The sequence below is a fragment of the Taudactylus pleione genome, unplaced genomic scaffold (genome assembly GCF_031769625.1).
Source record: "Taudactylus pleione unplaced genomic scaffold, aTauple2 ptg000462l, whole genome shotgun sequence".
NCBI classification, from domain to species: domain Eukaryota; kingdom Metazoa; phylum Chordata; class Amphibia; order Anura; family Myobatrachidae; genus Taudactylus; species Taudactylus pleione.
In genome coordinates, this window is record NW_028284864.1 from 1384931 (window position 1) to 1408689 (window position 23759).

The 23759-nt window shown below is 50.3% G+C and overlaps 1 protein-coding gene across 3 annotated transcripts in view; it reads left to right on the forward strand.

The window, feature by feature from the left end:
- LOC148504673 (embryonic protein UVS.2-like) overlaps positions 1–23759 on the forward strand; it is a 63989-nt gene that overhangs the window by 1637 nt on the left and 38593 nt on the right. For 2 of the 3 annotated variants that reach the window (XM_088448644.1, XM_088448643.1), the window contains exons 2-5: positions 3763–3790; positions 3867–3920; positions 9383–9523; positions 17935–18052. In XM_088448644.1, the coding sequence (XP_088304770.1) occupies positions 9397–9523; positions 17935–18052 (245 nt within the window). In that variant the 5' untranslated portion in view covers positions 3763–3790; positions 3867–3920; positions 9383–9396. Of the gene's footprint in view, positions 1–3513; positions 3580–3762; positions 3791–3866; positions 3921–9382; positions 9524–17934; positions 18053–23759 lie in introns of those variants that run through there. The other variant, XM_088448642.1, reaches the window with a different exon arrangement.

The following is a 23759-nucleotide window of genomic DNA, read 5'->3' on the forward strand; positions in this document are numbered from 1 at the left end:
AACGGGAACTCGCCATTCATTGAGTCTGTACTATGTTTTGTGTATTAGTTCGGTATTGTGTTGGGTGGCATGGCAAACTGGAACTAAACAGCTTGTTATCGATAGTGGCCCCATACTCTATAACTTACTCCCCTGACTAATAAGACTCTCTACCAGTCTCTCCAGCTTTTAATGCCCCTTAAAACATACCTGTTTATTAAAGCGTACCAGCCCTCCTCATAATCTGGTACTTTCTTTTCCAACGCTCCACCATGTATCTTTCCCAGTTCACGTTCCAAGTGTTACCTTAGGGTTTGATTCAGCAGCGTATGCAATGCCGGTATTTACCCAATTGAGCGATTATTTGCCATTGTGCATGCGTGTAAGTCACGATTCGCAAAGTGAGTGTCATGTGTTTAGCGTTTGGGGGAGATAACATGGGGCTGGTTAGGTAAACACAGACGTGCCTGACCGTATAAACGCTGTTACGTGGGCGTGCATAAATTATCCGCTGCGATTGCTTTCGCAGTATGGGAGCTCTCTGCGTGTGCGTACAGCCCCTGAGCCTGAGGTTCCCCATCCCTGCCCTAGTAAGTAGGCTCTTACGAGCAGGGCCTTCCTTATTTTTGTTCTTCCCTAGCACATACATCCCAACATTTGGATAGGAAGAATCTGGGTGTGGCCACACATCACGCCCCTGTAGCATCCATTCTAGGGATGGCCATCGACCGATAGTTAACCCATATCGATGGTTTACTGACGATGGTTTTGCTATCGATGGCAGAGAGCCAATGGTTCTCCACCATCAATGGCAAAACGGTACCCAATGGGGTTTCTCCCGACATGGAGCATAGCCCTGCCCCCTGGCTGCCCACTAAGCCTCGACCCCCATTGCAGCGGTGGCCATCGAGTTGTGAAAACTTTCGATGGTTATCACCGATGTCACCATCAATAGTGATCATCGATGGAAATCCATGGACGGCCTTCCCTAATCCATTTCACCGTGCGGCATCTATTCACCACTACTCTGCTATGCAGAGGAGCAGGTGAGATCGTGACTTCTCCCCACAGGACATGGCAGCCCACGACTGGGACAGCTGGACAGTACCGGAAAAGAGCGACTGTCTCGCCAAAATCAGGACATTTGGGAGGTATGACTAGCACATTCCGTGTCACCAGTACTCTGCTCTGGGGACTGATCATGGCATAGCAGAGGGTGTAGTTACTCCTCCCCTGGACTCTTGGGCACCTCAGCGATCTGGGTAATCTGTATCCATTGTCTCCCTTCACCCCCCCTCTCGGCACACCTGACTGTGTATTGCAATTGTTCTTTTTTTTATAACAGCAATTGTTGCTTGACAGTCCCTAACTGATACATATATATATATATATATATATATATGCAATCTTAAGGACATTTTAACACAATGTGGGAGCTATGTAGCTAGCAATATGCAGTAGGCGCAGAAGTGCGTTACCTTATTGCTCCAAATCTGCTTTTATGGTCTCCGTGATAGGCAAAATGGCACTTTTTTTTTTGGATAACCACAAGGGGGCAGCATATTACTTTTACAGAGAAGCAGTAGATTACATTATGAAACTAGAGCAACAGCATGCAGCATTAACACTCTGGGCCTGATTCAGAGCCGGTCGCGACCATCGGGGCTTGCGACGAGACCCTTGTCGTTCCCGCAAGCCCCAGTGAGCTTTCGGCTCTATTAGAGCCGGAAGCTCACCTACTGACATCACTCGTGATGTCAGTGGGGCCGCCCCCAAATGGCAGACGTTCTTTTGGGAACGCCTCCGTTTGGCCAGCCACCTCCCCTGCCCGCCGCCAATATGGGTCAAGCTGTCAATCAAAATGGACAGCTGCCCCGCTTTGGTGCGAGACCTGTAGCGATAGAGCGCCCGTCGCTAGCCAGGTCTCACGCATGCGCACGTCGGAGCCGGCTCCGGCGTGTGAATGCGCAGTGGCCAAACATCGACCCGCATGCGCAGTGGCCAAAGCAGTGGCCAAACCGACCCGCTTGCGAGCGCATAGCGCTTGCGAGTGGGTCTGAATCAGGCCCTCTGCCCATACAATTTTTGAGAAGGCCTCACCCCAAAATCAACCTGCAGAATAAACTGGGGGTGATTCAATTGTTTGCGCCGGTGGCTGGCAATGCCGGTTATCTCTTGGAGTTTCCACTACAAAATGATGCAGTGTTTCTGAAAATCGGTTAAGTCGTTTTTTGCGCCAACTTGGTAAAAACGGACAGACGCAACGTTCTTATAATCTTATATATAATCTCATTTATTTTTAAAAAGCGCACTGTAGGGAGTGTAGATGTGGCATGTCTACACTCAGGGTCTGATTCACTACTGATCGCAACTGTGGTTATGCACGCAATCGGTCGTTTGTTGCGTACTGCGTATGCATCGCAGTGCGCGAATCGGCCACTGCGATCGGGTCTGCGATTGCAGTGACCACCCAGACCCATCGCAGAGTGATCGACAGGAAATACCGTTTGTGGGTGGTCAGCGAAAAAAAGCAGGCGTGCCAGTGCGTTTTAACGCCGTTGAATGGGCGTGCATAAATTAGCCACTGCGATGCCATACGCAGCCTGAGGCCTGATAGCGTGCAATGAAGTCAGAGCTTGTGCACGTGTGCATGAGGCTGCGATGGTACTCTATTGTGCCGATGGTTTTGCAGTCTTGCTAAACATTACGGAGGTGTGTAAGGCAGGCTTGCCGACTTTCTGGCTGCCCCTCCGGGAGGGAGCAGCAAAATCGTCATGACAGAGGGGCGTGGCCAGCACAAGGAGGTGGGGCCCGGACAGACTACTAATATTTGTGGGTGGGGAGTGGGGCCACGTGATCGTGACATTTTGTCCCCGCCCCCTCTACACAATGCCGCTATTACAGGCTTTGCGAAGCGGGGGGCAGGGCCAAAATGACGCGATTCAGCGTGAATCGCGTCACCGGCCCCTTCCACTGCAGGGTTTTCAAGGGTAATTGCGGGGGGGATAGGAGGGATGGGCGGCAACCAGGAGGACTGCCTGTCTTCCCGTTAGATCGAGAGCGGCACCCAATTTTCGGGAGGCTCCCGACCAAATCAGGAGGGTAGGCAAGTATGGTATAAGGTAAAGTGGGTGTCCCTTTTGTTGTGCTGCGTCGGCATAGCGATCACAATGGATTAGCATACTTTTGCAGTGGAACTGCGTGCGCAATCGCTATTGTATTCGCAGTTGCGATCGGTAGTGAATCAGGCCCTCAGCCCTGTCCAGAAAGTAACCATTGCTGCTGCAGTGATCCTATTCTGACTAGCAGAACTTATAAGATAGGTGGTGCTGTTATTATTCATGAAATAAACTGTCCACATAACGAGAATAAAGACAGATTATGTTTCTTGGCTCTGGGTCCCACCTCCTATTATTATACCCCAGCTTCACTTTCCATTTCACTGCTCACCTATTACAGCTCATCCTACACTTTCACCCCCTACTCCCACTATATAATGACAGGTAAAGAGAGATCAGATCATTATCCACCACAATGGCACTGCCCCTCCTGCTGGTCACCGTCAGCTTCGCAGGCATGTGCGCAGCCAACCCTCACCAGGTATGGTTTCATCTGCATTCCAAGGACAGAGACTATTACCTGGGTCAGACTGGTGTGTGCAGTCTATGATCGGGGAAGACATACATTTGTTGTGTGTCAGAGAGCAGGTTTCCAGCCAGGAATCATCAGTGTGATACTTGCTGTGTACAGGTAACAGACTTCTCAACTCACTTTATATTTCAGGACCATCAGGAGAGAATCAATGGGTCAGGTGAGTGATTTTCCTGTGGTTTCTGGGTTGTTACCATCACATTGATGCAATTTCAGCAATGTTTTCTCTATGACAGGTCCAGCAGATACCAAAAATGATATTTTCACTGACATTTTATCTTCAAATCAAGGTATGCTACACAGGATACAGGTCTATTAGATTCACTGTTATTGGAGAGAAAATTGGCAAAATGTGCATGTGGCCCGTTCTGCCAACGTCGTAGTCGGGTAATCGGGGAAGTTGAACATGTTGCACAATCTCGATTCCTTGGTCCCAACCGGATAATGGTTGGAAACAGCGAGTTGGGGATCTTTAACATGTTGCATGTCTCCAATCTGCCATCAGATTGCCGATCATCGATGGCCGCTGACCCACAGATTAAATTGCGGATCTGCAGTACGGGGAATCGGGGCCATATGTGTGGTCCTCATTAATCATTATGAAGTAGGCTGACATGTTTGTCTATAAAAGATATCTGTTAATAAAGGGAAAAAATTGGGGGGAGATTTATCAAATCTTGGAGAGAGATAGAATGGAGAAGCTGCAGCCAATCAGCTTCTAACTGTCATTATCAAGACTGTGCTAGAAAAATGACAGAAGCTGATTGGTAGCTCTGAGCAACTTCTCCGGTTTATCTCTCTCTCCAGGATTTGTTATATCTTCCCCATATATTTCTATAACTGCTATGTTAAGTTATGGTTGTTATGGTAACTGTGTAATTCCATAAATAAAAAAAAGTGTTAAATAACACTTAAGGTGGGCACACACTGTACAATGATCGTTGCGTTCTGTTATGGATCACATGATCGGCCGATATATCGTATGGTGTGTGCCCACTTTATGTGTGTACGGGCAAATCCACCCAGTTCTTCGTTTGATGAATTGGGTGGTTGCATCGTCCCATCGGATGTGCTGCACATCCGATGGGACGATGCCACGGACAGCGTGCTGCTGCTGTGGCATGAAGCATGTAACAATATATTGCATCGTTGTACGGTGAATGGTGAAGTGTGTATGGTGATAATATATCATTACATTGCATTGTTACGTCGATGGGTCGCACCATTTAATGATTCCCCAGTCAATAAAACATTTGTAAACACCAATTTACAATGTATTATTATTGCCCCTTTAATATACAATTAAACCTTTGTAATTATGTGTATGTGATAGAAGCACTGTAAGGGTCTCGAAAAAGTAGTATTTTGGTTATTCAGCACAAGATGAGAATATCATCTCATATGTTGAGGCCATAGGTATCTGTAAATCATTCTGGTCACTATTTCTCATACATGATTGGCTCCTGTGATGTTTTTTTTTTTAAGTTATCCAATAAAGTCTTACGTATTATCCTATACGTTGAGGGGCATATCCACATGTGACTTCACCAAAAATCTTGCATCTGCAGGGTTTTTCCTGCAGGTGCAAGAAATTTGATATTTAATTGGGTGCTGTATTTTGATTTTTTTTTTTTAACGCTCAATTTTTTTTTTCAGCGCCTCCAGAGCTTGTCTAGTGTTTCCTAAAAAACATATTTTAAAGGAAACATTATCGGCACTTGCTCTGGAACTCTTTGGACACCCCTCTAATGGCTAATTAAGCAATTGGAAGTTTCCAGTTAGCTTAATTAGTCCAAAATTACTCAACTTCTGTAGCGCTGTCTTCTTCCTTCACTTCCCCAACTAAAGTCTTCTGTCTCCATCCAGTCTACCAGCAGCATGAGTGTGACCCCTGGCAGTGTGTGTCTGACCCCCTGCCAGTGTGTGTTTCTCCTGTATGTGTGAAGGGTGCTGCTGGTGTCTGTCAGTGTGTGAGGGGTGCTGCTGGTGTCTGTCAGTGTGTGAGGGGTGCTGCTAGTGTCTGTCAGTGTGTGAGGGGTGCTGCTAGTGTCTGTCAGTGTGTGAGGGGTGCTGCCGGAGTCTATCTGTGTGAGGGGTGCTGCCGGTGTCTGTCAGTGGGTGAGGGGTGCTGCTGGTGTCTGTCAGTGTGTGAGGGGTGCTGCCAGTGTCTGTCTGTGTGAGGGGTGCTGCTGGTGTCTGTCAGTGTGTGAGGGGTGCTGCCGGTGTCTGTCTGTGTGAGGGGTGCTGCTGGTGTCTGTCAGTGTGTGAGGGGTACTGCCGGTGTCTGTCAGTGTGTGAGGGGTGCTGCTGGTGTCTGTCAGTGTGTGAAGGGTGCTGCCGGTGTCTGTCAGTGTGTGAGGGGTGCTGCTGGTGTCTGTCAGTGTGTGAGGGGTGCTGCCAGAGTCTATCTGTGTGAGGGGTGCTGCCGATGTCTGTCAGTGGGTGAGGGGTGCTGCTGGTGTCTGTCAGTGTGTGAGGGGTGCTGCCAGTGTCTGTCTGTGTGAGGGGTGCTGCTGGTGTCTGTCAGTGTGTGAGGGGTGCTGCCGGTGTCTGTCTGTGTGAGGGGTGCTGCTGGTGTCTGTCAGTGTGTGAGGGGTACTGCCGGTGTCTGTCAGTGTGTGAGGGGTGCTGCTGGTGTCTGTCAGTGTGTGAAGGGTGCTGCTGGTGTCTGTCAGTGTGTGAGGGGTGCTGCTGGTGTCTGTCAGTGTGTGAGGGGTGCTGCCGGTGTCTGTCAGTGTGTGAAGGGTGCTGCTGGTGTCTGTCAGTGTGTGAGGGGTGCTGCTGGTGTCTGTCAGTGTGTGAGGGGTGCTGCTGGTGTCTGTCAGTGTGTGAGGGGTGCTGCTGGTGTCTGTCAGTGTGTGAGGGATGCTGCTGGTGTCTGTCAGTGTGTGAGCGGTGTTTCCGGTGTCTGTCAGTGTGATCGTCAGGGGCGTATCTATAATGGATGCAGGGTGTGCGGGGCACACGGGCCCCTGGGTCCAGGGGGGTCCCGTACCGCACACCCTGCACCCATAGTATTACTTACATCTCCGGAGTCCCATGTCGGCGCAGGAGTCCGGCGCTGTAAAAACGACTGGAAAATGGCCGCCGTGGCCATTTTCCCGTCATTTGCGCATGCGCAGTACAAGGAAAATGCCCGCCGCGGCCATTTTCCCAGTGAAATGCGCATACTCTATAGACTCTGGGCTCACTCTAGTGCCTGGAGTCTATAACTCTGGCACTGGCCGCGCACAGCTTAGTGTGTTGCTGGCCACCGGGCAGAGATGAGAGGGCCTGTATCAGAGACTGCATACGGGCCCCCTCCTCTCTAGAAATGCCCCTGGTGTGAGGGGTGCATCCGGGGTCTGTCTGTGTGAGGGGTGCTTCCGTTGTCTGTCTGTGTGACAGGTGCTGCCGGTGTCTGTCAGTGTGAGGGTGCTTCCGGTGACGGTCAGTGTGAGGGGTGCTGCCAGTGTCTGTCAGTGTGTGAGGGGTGCTGCCAGTGTGTGAGGGGTGCTGCCAGTGTCTGTCAGTGTGTAACAGGTGCTTCCGGTGTCTGTCAGTGTGTGAGGGTGCTGCCAGTGTCTGTCAGTGTGTGAGGGGTGCTTCCGGTGTCTGTCAGTGTGTGAGGGGTGCTGCCAGTATCTGTCAGTGTGTGAGGGGTGCTGCTAGTATCTGTCAGTGTGTGAGGGGTGCTGCCAGTGTCTGTCAGTGTGTGAGGGGTGCTTCCAGTGTCTGTCAGTGTGTGAGGGATGCTGCCACTGTCTGTCAGTGTGTGAGGGGTGCTGCCAGTGTCTGTCAGTGGGTGAGGGGTGCTTATGGCGTCTGTCAGTGTGTGAATGGTGCTTCCGGTGTCTGTCAGTGTGAAGGGTGCTGCCAGTGTCTGTCAGTGTGTGAGGGGTGCTGCCAGTGTCTGTCAGTGTGTGAGGGGTGCTGCCGGTGTCTGTCAGTGTGTGGGGGGTGCTGCCAGTGTCTGTCAGTGTGTGGGGGGTGCTGCCGGTGTCTGTCATTGTGAGGGGTGCTGTCAGTGTCTGTCAGTGTGTGAGCGGTGCTTCCGGTGTCTGTCAGTGTGTGCGGCAGGGCCGTATCTATAATGGATTCACCGCACACCCTGCACCCATAGTATTACTTACCTCACTGGAGTCCCACGTCAAACGCGGGGGTCCGGTGCTGTAAAAACAACTAGAAAATGTCCGCCGCGGCCATTTTCCCGTCGTTTGCGTATGCGCAGTACAGGGAAAATGGCCACCGCAGCCATTTTCCCGGTGACCTGTGCATACTCTATAGACTCTGGGCTCACTCTAGTGCCCAGAGTCTATACCTCCAGCGCTGGCCGCGCACAGCTCAGTGCACTGCCAGCCGCTGGATAGAGAGGAGGTGGCCCGTGCGGGGACTGCACACGGGCCCCCTCCTCTCTAGAAATGCCCCTGGTGTGAGCGGTGCTTCCGGTGTCTGTCTGTGTGAGGGGTGCTTCCGGTGTCTGTCTGTGTGAGGGGTGCTGCCGGGGTATGCAGTCGGGAAGCCGGCGGACGTAATCCTGACTGTTTTATCCCGGCGAGGGTTAAATGACAGGCGTCAGTAGCCACGAGCAGTCTCCCACTGCAGCTCAGCGCACGCTGTGTGTTGGGCTGCTGTTAGGGAGGGGGGGGGTGGCGTCGGACCCGGGCCACCACCGGGCCCCTCAGGAATCCCGGGCCCGGGTAATCTATACCTGCTCCCCCCCCTCTTGGCGCCCCTGGCTTCCGATGTCTGTCTGTGTGAGGGGTGTTTCTGGTGTCTGTCAGTGTGTGAGGGGTGCTTATGGTATCTGTCAGTGTGTGAGGGGTGCTTCCGGTGTCAGTTAGTGTGAGGGGTGCTGCCAGTATGAGGGGTGCTGCCAGTGTCTGCCAGTGTGAGGGGTGCTGCCAGTGTCTGTCAGTGTGTGAGGGGTGCTTATGGTGTCCGTCAGTGTGTGAGGGGTGCTTCCGGTGTCTGTCAGTGTGTGAGGGGTGCTGCCAGTGTCATTCAGTGTGTGAGGGAAGCTGACGGTATCTGTAGGTGCTAGATTTAAAGCAGCAATCTTTTAAGAAGCAAAAACAAGTTTTGCCTTTCAAAGGACAGCCGCTGTAAATGGCCTGATTCAGTGATGGACACAATTCCAATGTTTACACAGTTCAGCGATTATCGGTCTGTGCATGCATGTGAGTTGCATTACGCAAGCATCAAGTTCAATTGCCGATGTCGCCCGCATTGAGGATTTATTCACAAAGTGATTGACAGGCAGGGCTCGTGTGTAGGTGGCAACTGGGAGGTGATGGGGACGAAAATGCAGACGTGACGCAACCGTTTTTCGACTGCGATCCCGTGCGCAGTAAAAATGGCTCCGACATCTCAGTTTCTGCACCCATTCTGCGCGACCATAGGGTTAGTCAGAAGGACAATTATCGATTGATCTGCGGCTTTGTACGCAGCCGCTTGGATTTGCGAAGCCGCCGGTGGGTGCCTCAATACAAATCCCGGTTGACAGTGACATTCGCATTTTATATTTGCACAGACGCTGCGTACAAATTTGCGGCATTAGCGTCCATCTCTGAATCAGGCCCTAAATCTAGCAGCTAAACCGCCAACATTGCGCAACTTGCAGGTTGTTGCATATACTGATCCCAGGAAAACTTGCTGTAACCCATAGCAACCAGAGCCTAAGATTGCCTACAGACGGCTCACATTGAGGTGCCTTCAGCATGGAGCTTATAATGTATGAAGAACAATTATTGTGTTCTTTCTTTCCAACCAGGCAGCTCCCGTTTTATGTTACAAGGAGACATTGCTGTCAGAAGGAACAGGAACGCTCTGGTCTGTAGAGGGAAATCTTGTCTCTGGCCAAAATCAGGAGACGGTCTGGTCCGTGTGCCTTATACCCTGTCCAACAACTACAGTGAGTCCTTCTAAATCTCTCCCAATAGCTAGGGATGACAATCTCCCTGCGAATCCATTGCTCAGATTGTGCCGATCTAACACGATTGCGGTTAATGTAAATATTATCCAGTTTCTGATTATGATGCAACTTTTACTTTTCATTCTAACATGAGAGATTCCTGTGTAGCAGTTTCCACTTATATATATATATTATATGAACCAGGCAGGTTCTCCACTCCAAATCATCACCATGAACTAGTCTTCTATGGACATTGAGGCCACCCACACACATGTCACTTAACTGAGTGCATACATGGGGTATGTAGTCAGTATGTCAACACAGAGAATATCAACATGTACAGGATGTCGACATTCACATTGTTGACACAAACATTATGTCGACATTGTCAGAATGCTGACATTGTGCATGTTGACAACCGATTTTGTGGTTAGGGTTAAATTAGGGTTAGGCTTAGATTAGGGTTAGTCTGTGGTTAGGGTTAGGCTCAGAGTTAAAGTGAAGCGGAGATCCTATTGTCGATATGTCGACTGTCACTATTCACAATATCGACGTTCTGGCAATATTGATATCATGTCAGTGTTGTCAGTGTGAATGTTGGCATGGTGACAATCAGAACATGGCGACACTATGCTGTCGACAGTCATACTGTCAACAAAAAACACCACACCCAGCATGTTAGTTATTGTGCAGTACCACATGTATAAAGCGTCAGAACCAAGCATGTAACTTGTACAGTGGAATTTAGCTTTACAGTCATATATCGTTGTTATTACACACACAGGGCCACGATCTTAACCCCTTAAGTTGCTATTATTATTTTTTCCGCCAAAAACCTCTCAGAAATTGTCTGTTTTTTTCATGATTGTATTAGGCCAAAATCATCTATTTATAACATATCCAACATGATTTTATATAGAAACAAAATATCAAACCAACGATGATTAGAACATTGCAACACTGTGACTTTGCATTTCCCCAGTGGCTGCTCCCCTGACTAGCTGCTGGGTATACACTGGGAGCCTGAGAGCTGCTTCATTTACATTTCAGCAGTGATCGGCTGTATGGCAGACACTGGAGGAGGGTGCAGGTGTGCAGAGGGGCCCGGGAAGTCCTCCTGTGATCGGCTGTATGGCAGACAGTGGAGGAGGGTGCAGGTGTGCAGAGGGGCCCGGGAAGTCCTCCTGTGATCGGCTGTATGGCAGACAGTGGAGGAGGGTGCAGGTGTGCAGAGGGGCCCGGGAGGTACTTCTGTGATCGGCTGCTGGGCAGACAGTGGAGGAGGGTGCAGGTGTGCAGAGAGGCCCGGGAGGTACTTCTGTGATTGGCTGCAGGGCAGACAGTGGAGGAGGGTGCAGGTGTGCAGAGGGGCCCGGGAAGTCCTCCTGTGATCGGCTGCACGTCAGACAGTGGAGGAGGGTGCAGGTGTGCAGAGGGGCCCGGGAAGTCCTCCTGTGATCGGCTGTATGGCAGACAGTGGAGGAGGATGCAGGTGTGCAGAGGGGCCCGGGAGGTACTTCTGTGATCGGCTGCACGTCAGACAGTGGAGGAGGGTGCAGGTGTGCAGAGGGGCCTGGGAAGTCCTCCTGTGATCGGCTGTATGGCAGACAGTGGAGGAGGGTGCAGGTGTGCAGAGGGGCCCGGTAGGTCCTTCTGTGATTTGCTGCAGGGCAGACAGTGGAGGAGGGTGCAGGTGTGCAGAGGGGCCCGGTAGGTCCTTCTGTGATTGGCTGCAGGGCAGACAGTGGAGGAGGGTGCAGGTGTGCAGAGGGGCCTGGGAGGTACTTCTGTGATCGGCTGCACGGCAGACAGTGGAGGAGGGTGCAGGTGTGCAGAGGGGCCCGGGAGGTCCTTCTGTGATTGGCTGCAGGGCAGACAGTGGAGGAGGGTGCAGAGGGGCCCGGGAAGTACTTCTGTGATCGGCTGCACGGCAGACAGTGGAGGAGTGTGCAGAGGGGCCCGGGAAGTACTTCTGTGATCGGCTGCACGGCAGACAGTGGAGGAGGGTGCAGGTGTGGAGAGGGGCCCGGGAGGTCCTCCTGTGATCGGCTGCAGGGCAGACAGTGGAGGAGGGTGCAGGTGTGCAGAGGGGCCCGGGAGGTCCTTCTGTGATTGGCTGCAGGGCAGACAGTGGAGGAGGGTGCAGAGGGGCCCGGGAGGTACTTCTGTGATCGGCTGCATGGCAGACAGTGGAGGAGGGTGCAGGTGTGCAGAGGGGCCCGGGAAGTCCTCCTGTGATCGGCTGCAGGGCAGACAGTGGAGGACGGTGCAGAGGGGCCCGGGAGGTACTTCTGTGATCGGCTGTATGGCAGACAGTGGAGGAGGGTGCAGGTGTGCAGAGGGGCCCGGGATGTCCTTCTGTGATTGGCTGCAGGGCAGACAGTGGAGGAGGGTGCAGAGGGGCCCGGGAGGTACTTCTGTGATCGGCTACACGGCAGACAGTGGAGGAGGGTGCAGGTGTGGAGAGGGGCCCGGGAGGTCCTCCTGTGATCGGCTGCAGGGCAGACACTGGAGGAGGGTGCAGGTGTGGAGAGGGGCCCGGGAGGTACTTCTGTGATCGGCTGCACGACAGACAGTGGAGGAGGGTGCAGGTGTGCAGAGAGGCCCGGGAGGTACTTCTGTGATCGGCTGCACGTCAGACAGTGGAGGAGGGTGCAGGTGTGCAGAGAGGCCCGGGAGGTACTTCTGTGATCGGCTGCACGTCAGACAGTGGAGGAGGGTGCAGGTGTGCAGAGGGGCCCGGGAGGTACTTCTGTGATCGGCTGCACGGCAGACACTGGAGGAGGGTGCAGGTGTGCAGAGGGGCCCGGGAGGTACTTCTGTGATCGGCTGCAGGGCAGACACTGGAGGAGGGTGCAGGTGTGCAGAGGGGCCCGGGAAGTCCTCCTGTGATCGGCTGCACGACAGATAGTGGAGGAGGGTGCAGGTGTGGAGAGGGGCCCGGGAGGTACTTCTGTGATCGGCTGCATGGCAGACACTGGAGGAGGGTGCAGGTGTGCAGAGGGGCCCGGGAAGTCCTCCTTTGATTGGCGGCTGATGGAAAATTATCTTCCGGCAGCTTATCAGTGGGCGTATTTGATGTGGTCGCAATCAATGCGAACTATCAAGGAAAGCACAGCCTGGCTTGGTCACAAACGATGCAACCACACCAGGCAAGTGGCGAAGCCACCCACTGGGCTAAGACTCGGTGGTCTTGTCTAGATAGCAGTACCCCTGAGGCTGAGAGTTACAACTAGATTCCAGTTCTTCTTTCATCAAGGCTGGATTTACTAGCAGAGTATCGGTAGGTGTATGGGGATCCAGAGCACATTGCTGGGCCCATAACCCATTAGCAGAACTGTGTAACAGTATCTGAGTGGTAAATACATCGGTGGATGTTAGCAATATGACCACACACTATAGCGGTGGTTATATGCACAGTTAGTATGTTGGAGAGTAATATCTAGGCCCGTATTCAATTAGAGGCGAAAAGTCAGAAAAGTTTCGCCTGTCTGACTTTCCGCCTCCTTCGCCTGTTTCAGAAGCGAAAACTTTACACGCGTGTCCCCGCTTTTCGTCCTATTCAATACCTAAACAGGCGAAAACGGAAAGCGGGCGAATGCGGAACATGCGGAAAGTACTGTCAGAATTGGGGAAATCAGTCTGTATCCCCAAAAAAGATGCACTAACATAGGGAATCAATGTACATGTGTACTAATAGCCCTAATAAAAGTGTTTAGAGTACTTAAGTTGTTTAAATTGCTTATTATTAGCGTCTTTGCATAAGTGGTGAACAATGGCATAAAGCAGTATTTTTTGGTGAAAACCAGTACTCCAGTTAAATTTGGGGTACTTGAAAATGGGTGCTAGCATATTTTTATGTCTCTAAAGTGAACTTTTAACAAATTTTAAAAAACGCACCTGCGGCATGCACCTGCAATCCTAAAAACATCTGACCCAGCCTTGCAGACCCCCAAGAAGTCTATTTTGCTAGTTTTTATGCTTCTCCCCCACTATTTACTTTTTCACCCCAAAAATGAAAGTACCTTTTTGGGGTATTCTTAGTTTTTTTTTTTTTTTGCCATATTTATCCTTTGGGGGACTGTCCAAAGGGTTCTGGGTCGTTTCCCCAAGTTTGGACCCCAAAATATAGTTGTCGCACTTCTTTTCACCTGCTATTCATTGGAGAAACTTTATTGCCTATTACATTGCATTGAGTTTCCGCTTAGGCGAATTCTGCCTGGAATTGAATTTGGAGATAAGTTCCGAACAGGCGAAAAGCGTCAATAGGCAAAACTTTTTCAGCGATTACGGCTTTTCGCATCTAATTTAATCCGGCCCCTAGTCTGCATGAATACTGGGCATACCTGCCTACTCTCCCGAAATAGTCGGGAGCCTCCCTGAAAATTAGGTGTCGCTTCTGGTCCTCCAGAAGAGTGGGCAAGTCTCCCAGCCGGCGCCACCCGCCCGCACCCCCCACCGGCGTCCGCTGCCACCTTGCATAGGTGGCCGGTCCAGAGGGAACTGATGACGCGATCCGCGCTGAATCGTGTAATCAGACCCCGCCCCCAGCTACACAGTGCCTGCAATGACGGCAATGCGTAACGGGGGTGGGGCCACGATGACGCGATAGTGCAGTACCGCCCACAAAACCGTACCACGCCCCCCTTGCTGTGCCGAGCTGGCTGCCTCCTCCCGGAAGAGGCAGTCAGATTATCGGCAAGCCTGATACTAGGGTTGCATGTCAGAGGTCAGATCTCTCACTGTGCACCAGCAGGTCCTAAAGACTGCCTACTTGGCTCACCTGTCTGCACTGAGGATTGAGAGTGCTCCTCATCCAACCGGATGTAGAATAGCTATTTCCATGTAAATGGATTATTTAGGGCAGGATTGTGGGCATTGGGCCTGATTCAGAGTTGGGAATAGAGAGAGATATCTCTCTCAACTGATCATCTTGGTGAAACCATGCTGCACTGCAGGTGGGGCACATTTAAAATGTGCAGAGAGATTTAGGAGGGAGGTGTCCTAACTGACATCTAAATTGTAGAGTAATAATAAAGCTGTGCAGTATTTGTGGGCTACATGTAAAAGCAGCCAGTATTTACCCTACATGCAAAAAAAAATTATGTATTTACACCCCTTGCATTGCAACATGGTTTGCCCAGGTACACAGTTAAGTGCTATCTCTCTCTCTATTCCCAACTCTGAATCAGGCCCATTGTACCTATTAGCAGTGTGGAGTGTGATCGTGTTAGACAGAGTATACTCAGGTATTCCAGGTGTGCGAGCTGAAAATGGAGAGATTGCTACCTAATGCTTACATGAGCTCAGGTCAATGGGAAGAAACTCAGGCCCTGGTGCAACAGGTTCTTGGACCTCCCCAGGCTGGGTGTTATTACAATCTGCCACAGCACTGTCCCCAAGGCAAGCCTGGGCCCAGGTACTTAGTGCCCTTTCCTCCCTTACAACCACTCCCGGTGCCCTTGTCTGTATTTCTAGGCAGAAGATGAACGACAAAACTAGGGCATGTAGTTAGCAAAGAGCTCAATACCAGACTACTACTGTGTCCAAGATCCAAACCCAGGAATGCCAGTGATATGACTCAGGTGTCTGGATATATACAGCCATGGCCAAAAGTTTTGACACAAGTATTGGTTTTCACAAAGTTTGCTGCTTCAGTGTTTTTAGAACTTTTTGTCAGATGTTACTATGGTATACTGAAGTAATATTACTCTTACGATTCTCACTCGATGATGAGATCGAGAGATTGCTGACAATTACCATCAATGACAGTGGAGGATCGTGGTGTTTCACAGGACATAGGGTAAGCTGAGGGACCGGAGGGCACGGGACGCCGCCCCTCCAGAGCGCCATTACCTAGATTTTTTTTTTCTACCATTTTTTATCTATCTTTTATCCTAATTTTTTTTAAAATTTTCCACTATCTATTGGATGCTCCATGTGACAATTACCCACCCTTAATGATCATATCCATTGTGCTATATGCACACAACCCCCTCTAACAACAATTACTGGTCCCAACCATTTTGGCACTAGACACCTCTGGAAACAATCCTGCAACCATCACTATCCCCTTTCCCTACACCTTCCACCCTGCATCATAAGTGTTTAGCAGACAAGGAGCACTCTGACTCCATAATAACTCCGCAACTTATAAATAAATAAAATACTTACCCTGGGGCGTATCTATAATGGGTGCAGGGTGTGCGAGGAACACGGGCCCCAGGGGGGGGCCCGCACCGCACACCCGGCACCCATAATAATACTTACCTCTCCAGAGTCCCACGTCGGCGCGGGCATCCGGCACTGTAAAACGTCTGGAAAATGGCCGCGGCGGCCATTTTCCCGTCGTATGCGCAGTACAGGGAAAATGGCCGCCGCAGCCATTTTCCAGATGACCTGTGCATACACTATAGACTCTGGGCACACTCTAGTGCCCAGAGTCTATAACTCTGGCGCTGGCTGCGCACAGTTCAGTGCGCTGCCGGGCGGAGACGCACGCGGGCCCCCTCCTCTATAGAGATGCCCTTGTACTTAACATTTACAACTGCCAGGACAGTAGCAGCACCCTGTGCCTCTCCCGTCCCTCTTTGCGCATGACATCATGACATCACACATAGGGGGCGGGGCCGCCAGCACCCGAATGTGCAGCAGTGCTGAGGAGCGTACACACGGCAGGGTGCCTACAGCAGCGATACTAACTGCAGGGTGCCAATCCATGTCCACCCTGCTAGCCAGAAACAGGGACCGTGGGTACAGTGACGGTGCCGCCCACAAAGCCCTGTGCTCTGTGCGGAAGCACCGGTCGCACACACCTAATTACGGACTTAGCTACCACAAATGCTGATTGATGTTTGCAATCTCCAATTGCACAGACCACACAGGCTGAAAGTGGGCGTCTCACTGCTCGTACGCTCCATCGCACCGTGGAGCACAAAAGGAAAGCTGAGATCAGCATTTGCATATTCCCGCAGACGCTATTGCGAGGACGACTGCGAGAGCAGCTGCATTACCAACCATCTCTGTATCAGGCCCGATGTTCACTATGGAAAGTCCTGAAAAAAAAATTTTAATAAATAGGGTTGAATAACCTTGAGGAACAGCTGCACGTACATCTTCTCCTTCTCTCCGTGGTGGTCTGTGAGTCAACCTAATTGTCCTGCAGTCCTGCATTCTTCTGGTAATGTCTCTAATTATATCATGTTCAGTAGCACGCTAACATTCCAAACATTAAGCAAGACACATATTGTATATTCCAAAGTTCAAGGGATCCTTATTTATATCCTATATTAACAAAATACAAAAGAAAAACAAATGTTTAGTTTACACATTTGTAATGTTCTGCATTTTCAAACACATTTTCAAACAGGAAAGACGTATTGTCAGCATACACTCTGAAGTTTGGGAATATCTGCAGAAAATGGAGAATATAACTCTGTACCATTAAGTATTGGAAGTAACATATATTTATAGATGTACATTATTGGTTCTTTTTTGGACTGTGGGGCCTATTCATCATCGGAGGCCGTATGGCCCTCTCGATGATTAAGTATTGAACTCGCTGCCAGAGATACTTAAGTATCCAACTCGCAGCGTGGGGAACCTTGACACCGGAGCAATTCATCATTGCTCCGGTGCGGGGACAGCTGCTCCGAAAAGCAGCTGTCCCCTCTGTTAGTGTCACAGCTACAGAAGTAACTGCGTTACTTACCTCCTCCCCGTCGTCCCGGCTACACATGCATGACCCGAGGTCACGCATGCACACAGCCGTCGGGGAGGTAGTGCGGTGGTGTGGAGGGATCCGCTCGGATCCCTCTTCGCATCCCCGTAACTCCTTCCCATAAGAAGGAGCAGGGATCCGTGAGCAAGTGCCGTCTGAAGATGCCGCTTGTTCTCAGAAGCAAACTCAAAAAACTTTCAGTTTTCGGAGTTTGCTGAATATCAGGGGGTCCATTTGGGATCGCTGATGATGAATAGCCCGGTAACCTAAATATGCGAACACTAGCATTTCCGCATGGTTACCAGGCCATTTATCTTATGATGAATAGGCCCCTGTGTGTGTTACATATGATGTTACACTATTCTAGGCCCATGATACAGCCTTTTATTTGCGTTCACTTCAGGCCACCTCCCACGCACGCCCATTGCTGCCCGCCACCAGCTCTATGACAAGCGACTCCATTCACAACAGCGCCCTCTGCCTACACTCAGGGGTACGCATGCGCCATAGCTGTTTCTCTGACTTTTTGCGCATGCGCAGTAGCAAATAAATCGCTCAACTGCGCAAACACCAACACTGCATCCACCTCTAGTACTTATGTGCTATGAAGTAGATGGGTATGTGCAATGGGATTTTGTATTGGAATTACGGTGGTTGCTCCAAGTAGGTCATTCCTTATTTTGTGTTACAGCGACGGAGGAAAAGGAGGTCATCCGAGCTGCCATGGAGGAGGTGACCGTCCTGACGTGCATACGATTCATTCCACGTCACGCGGAACCCGATTACTTGAGGATCCAGCCCTTTGCTGGGTGAGTAGGTGGATCATTAGGATTCCAGTGACGTACACGTATCAGGTTATGGGAACTTGTCGCTATAGAAAGAAAATAATGGCTAACAAGGTCGTCCAACCCTAACAATGACCATAGTAAGGGGTAAATTTACTAAGAATTGTGTCTGAACAATGTTTTGCCGAATAGGAACTTGATTTGCATCGCTGAAACTCGAGTGATTTTAGGCTTCTGAAACACAAAAATTTACCGTCGTGTTTAGCTGACATCGTGTATCAGATCGCGATTACTCACCTGAGTTGCAAGTGTCCGAACGCAGCCAAACACTCCCGAACAAGAAGCCGGCACATATCAGTGAGATATGTGAAGGCTGTTTGTGTCTTTTTAATGTAAAAAAAGGGTCAAATGTGAAAAAAAAATTACGTAGGGTCCCCTCCAAAAAGCATAACCAGCCCCTGAAGCCTCAGCCAGTCTTTGGGGGTGATTCAATTCAACGCGAATTGAATAGCGCCGGGAGCGAGCTCCTGGAGCTATTCAATTCAGTGCACTGTGTGGTCGGAGAATGCCGGTTATCGCGCCTATCACGCTTTAACAAGGGTGTTAAGGCGCATTAACCGGCATTCTCTGACCATAGTGCCGGGCGCGGGGCTCTAGCACCGTGCTAAACAGAAAAACAGCTACGTGTCTTGCACTTTGGTCGGATTTCTCCTCGCATCCCCAGGGGGGTGCGAGAAGAAATCCTTAACGCGCCCAAACAGTGCGGTGAATTGAATAGCTGCGGGAGCTCCCTCCCATGGCTATTCAACATCGCGTTGAATTGAATTCCCCCCTTTGTTCCTGAAATGCCAGGAAAGAACGTGTAGGGTTCCTCCGTATTTTAGGAACCAGCACACTAAGCTGCTGAGCCAGACTTGGTTTTAAAAATAGGGGCTCCCCCTATTTTCAAACCAGCACTGGGCTCAAATCCGGCCGGGGTATAATGCCACAGCCAGGGGACCTTATCAAAGGGTCACCCCAGCCAAAGCATTATCACCCCAAGCCGGTCAGCACAAGCCGGGGATCTCAGGGGAGGTGGGGACCCCTCTCCCAAGCACCCCAGGCTTAAGCTGAAGCCAGGGGCTCTTCTCCGCACACCTGGCCGTTGGGAGCAGGGGTAATAGTGTGGAAAATAGAATGAAACTATTGTTTTTTACTACAGGTTTTTTACTGGAACTACAGGTGCCAGCGTGCCTGCCGGCACCCGTACCCCCACTGTAAAATAAATAGTTAAAAAAACCACATGATACACACACCGTAGTAAGTTAAATTTTATTACTTACCTACCACACTCACACATACTTACCTGCTGCCAGATGTTCGGTCCCCTTCTCCAGGTAGAATTCCAATGGGTTACCTGTTACGCATCAGGTTCCGCTCCAGCGAGCTACTGTATATTCTTTATAATAGTTGTCTCAGCAATAAGTTAAAACAATACCCTTTATCACAGAAAAAGACGACAATCTGTAATAACATATCAGCAGGCATTTTATACAAGTGTCTCCACCTATTACAGACAAATCTGACAATAGTGCCTGAAGGAGATCAGATCGGGGTTGCAGATGATGGCGCGGAGAGAGGCATGGTGCCCATCTCTAGCTTAGGAAAATGCACCAAATGTTACGGATCCGGGTTCCCTAGGAGACGGCATATTGATGGTGCATTCATCAAAGGATTTAACGATCTCTAACACTTTCACTGGTACAACAACGTAGGGATGTACATTAGAAGCCTGGCATTGAATGGTTGCCAGGCTTCCGACATCAAATCTCTTGATGTAATGGCTACTACCCATCACATTGAGGGCCTGATTCAGAGATGTACACTAACCTTTGGGTTACCATACATCTCTGAATCAGGCCCTCAATGCGATGGCTAGTAGCCATTACATCACGTGATTTGATGTAGGGAACAGACACCTCCTTGCTGCATCTGCGATGCCATCATCTACATCATCTGCAACCCAATGCCCAGTGGTTAGCGTACATCTCCGACGGTGAGCGGTCTGCGCATATACAGAACGAGCCCTGCGATCTCGCCCACAGGACCCTCCCAAGCCGCAGCATGATTGACATGCTGGGGCATTTTGGGGGCAGGTATGGTCACCGCTCCTGGAAACAGGGAGCATGTCGCCCTGGGGTTGGGTATGAAATACCGGCGGCTGACTTCAAATCCCAATGCTGGTAACCCGAAGGTGCAGAATCCCAACATCGGCAGTAAGTAACCTAACCCTCTCTCCCCCCCCCTAACCCTCCCTTAGTGGTGTCTAACCCTAACCTCCCCCCAGTGGTGCCTAACCCTAACCCCCCTCCCCGCAACTTAACCCTAACCCTCCCCAAGGGAGTGCCTAACCCTCCCCAGGGAGGTGCCTAGCCCTAATTTCCCCCCGGGGGTCTCTAAACCTAACCCCCCTTTACCTGGGCTACCGCGCATACTTACCCCAGATCCTTCATTCGGGATTCCGGCGGTCGGGTGGCTGACGCCGGTATCTTGATCCCCTTCATGATAGCGGCAACGGCAAGGCTTCCACTCATTTTAGTCTGAAAGCCTCCATGTGTACAAGCCCTTAATGTTATACAGGATATTTGTTGATGCATGAAGAAGTGGAAGTTTCCAGTTCATGTCTTTCATTATTTAACTGTTCATAGGGCCTGATTCATTACGGATCACAACGGCAACAGCCTACGCAGATCGGCCGATGGTGCACACTGAGCATGCACCACAGCGCACGTGCGTTAGTTAGCATTGCGATCGCACCGCGATCACCTACGCAGATAGGAATCCATCGCTGGAGTGAGTGACAGGCTGTGAGCGTTTGGGGGTGGTGACGTGGGGGTGGTTGGAGAAACGCAGGCGTGTCTGTCCATTTGAACGGCGTGCATAAATTAGCCACTGCGACGGCGTACGCAGCTTGAGTACTCACTGCGTGCGACGGGGTCAGCAATTTATGAGTAAGGTCAGACCTGCTGTAATTGTGCGTGAGGGCCGATGTTACTGGATATTCCCGATGTATACGCAGGACTGCATGGTATTAAGGATGTGAGATAGCGGCTGTGAGCGTCTGTATGCTAGCATTGCGATTGCATTCATTAGCATATTTTCACAGCGGATCCGCTTGCGTAATCACAGCCGCAATCGCAATAGCAATCCGTAATGAATCAGGCTCATAATACTAAAAGGGACAGAGAATTAATGATCATTTTCAGAGTTAACAGCTTAAAAATAAGACTGTGGACTGCGTTTTCCCGGTGTGGGCAGTGAGACTGATGAGCCGGTCACTGCCCAACGACGACAAAGACTCCTTCTCTCTAATTGGGTTCAGTATTCAGCCCTTTCATTCCGCTCGCTTCATTAAACACTATTCTACTTTCATAACAGTAAATTGGTGGTAGTCAATGGCGGGTAGATTATTTTAATCTTTGTATCAAAGAGATGGATATTTGATGGTCGTGTCTCTCTGTAGTTCAGATAATATATCCCTGTGTTTCTGCTTTATCACACTGACAAGAGACAATATGGCTCATCATGATGAAGGCTCAATGGAACACTCCAGTTTGTTCTTACTCAATTACCAACTGTACTGAATGTCCAGGAACAAGCCCAGGTTTTATGTAAGATGTCGTTTGAAATGTTTTCACTTGTTATTAGCAGAATACGTCTGCAACTTAGGCTAGCCAGTTCATGTTCTGAGTTTTATCAGGTATATTTAATGCAGAGGTTCCCAAACTCCGCAATTACAGTCCTGGTTTTAAACTCACACATGGGCTTCTAGAGACTGCATTGGCTGAAGACCTAGAACTCACACGTACGCACCAGTGCGGCTTCTAGGGATTGCATCGATTGCAGCCCCTAGAGGTAAGGTAATGCTGGCAGAAAAGAAGGGGTGTGGCTTCATATTTCTTTCTGCTAATCGCGGTCCAGACTGGCAGTTCCAGGGGTAGAAAAGACCACCACTTGGGACAGCCATTCTGGCATGTCATTAGCAGCTTGGGGCTCACTAGGGGCTCTATTTACTACAATCCGCATTTGTAATGCAGATTGTAGTGTGATATTAATGACTGAATTCAGGCAATATCACAGGGATTTAATACAAATCCCTTGCAGGGACAGAGCTTGCGATGAAGCTCTGTCCCTGCGAATCCCCTTCGGAGCCTTATCACGGTATTTTCGCAAAAAATACCGTGATTAAGTGCCTGCGCATGCGCCGACCGGTCGCCGCTGCTAACCCCCGGCGCTAAGCCCCGCCCCGGCACTAAGCCCCGCCCCCCGCGATCGCGGACTCCCCGCGACCCCCCCTCCCTTAATTACACTTACCTGCATGATCCAGGCCTCCGGTGATGTTCTCCATGCCTCCGGTCAGGTGATCTCCCATACTGCACTGGGACCCAATCACCTGATGACCGGCAGCAGTGCACTATGGGAGACCAGCTGACCGGAGGGGAGTCATCACCGGAGGCCCGATCACCGGTCCCTGGAGTCAGGTAGGTCAATTTTTTTTTTTTACTTTTTTTTTTTGAAACAGTAATCAGCTTGCGGTCTATTTAGACCACACAGCTGATTACTGGGACCGACTCCCGGCTCTGCTCTCCCCATTAGAGCAGGGCAGGAGTCCGGTAACTGGGGGAGACCCTGGATAATGCCACCTCCAGGTAACGTTATTACCACAGGGCTTTCCCCAATATTTTTTCTAATTTTATTTTTGGTAACTCTGGTCGGATCACATTTCCCATTACAATTATGGGAAATGCGATCTGATTACTAAAAATAAGTGATACTTAGGGGTTGGAGTAGAATTCTATGAATTCTACTCCAATTGCCCTGTAATAACTATAGGTGATACTAAAATAATGTTAAAATTTTGTGAATACACCCTTTTTCACTTTACTTTAGTCAAAATAATGTTAATAAATAGAGCCCTAGGGGAGGTAATTTTTACCAAGTGGCTGGAACCCTTCAGCATCAAGGTAAAATCACTGAAGTGCAGCCTATCAATTTTTTACAATTCAGTGACATCACTGAGGTGTAGCATTCAATTTGCCAGGAACCTGTGACATTATTGAGAATGCAGCCTCTCAAATCACTAGGATCCAATGACATAAGTGAAATGCAGCCTATCAATTGACTAGAATCGAGTGACACCACTGAAATGCAGCCTATCAGTGTACTAGGAACCTGTGACATTACTGAGAATGCAGCCTATCAGTGTACTAGGAACCTATGACATCACTGAGAATGCAGCCTATCAGTGTACTAGAAACCTGTGACATTACTGAGAAATACAGCCTATACATCCACTAGGAAACAGAGATGTCATAGAGAATGCAACTTAGTTACTAGGAAGGAACGGGTTGGGTATGAGATCCCGGCGGTCGGGATGGCGCTGGTCAGAATCCTGACACCCATAGGGAAAAACAGGTAAGTCTTACCCTTACCCCTACCACTCCCTCCTCGGTGCCTAATTCTTAACTCCCCCCTAGTGCCCAAACCTAATCTCCCCCTCCCCGCACCCTAGCACTCCCCCTAGTGCCTAACCCTCCCCCTAATGGCTAACCCTAGCCCCACACCAAAACCCTCCCCCTAACGCCCACTACTTAACTTCAGGATGCCGGCGGTCGAGATTCTGGTGCCGAGATCCCGACGCTGTCGGGATTTCGGTACCGGTATTTCGGCCGTCGGCATCCCACACGCCGGG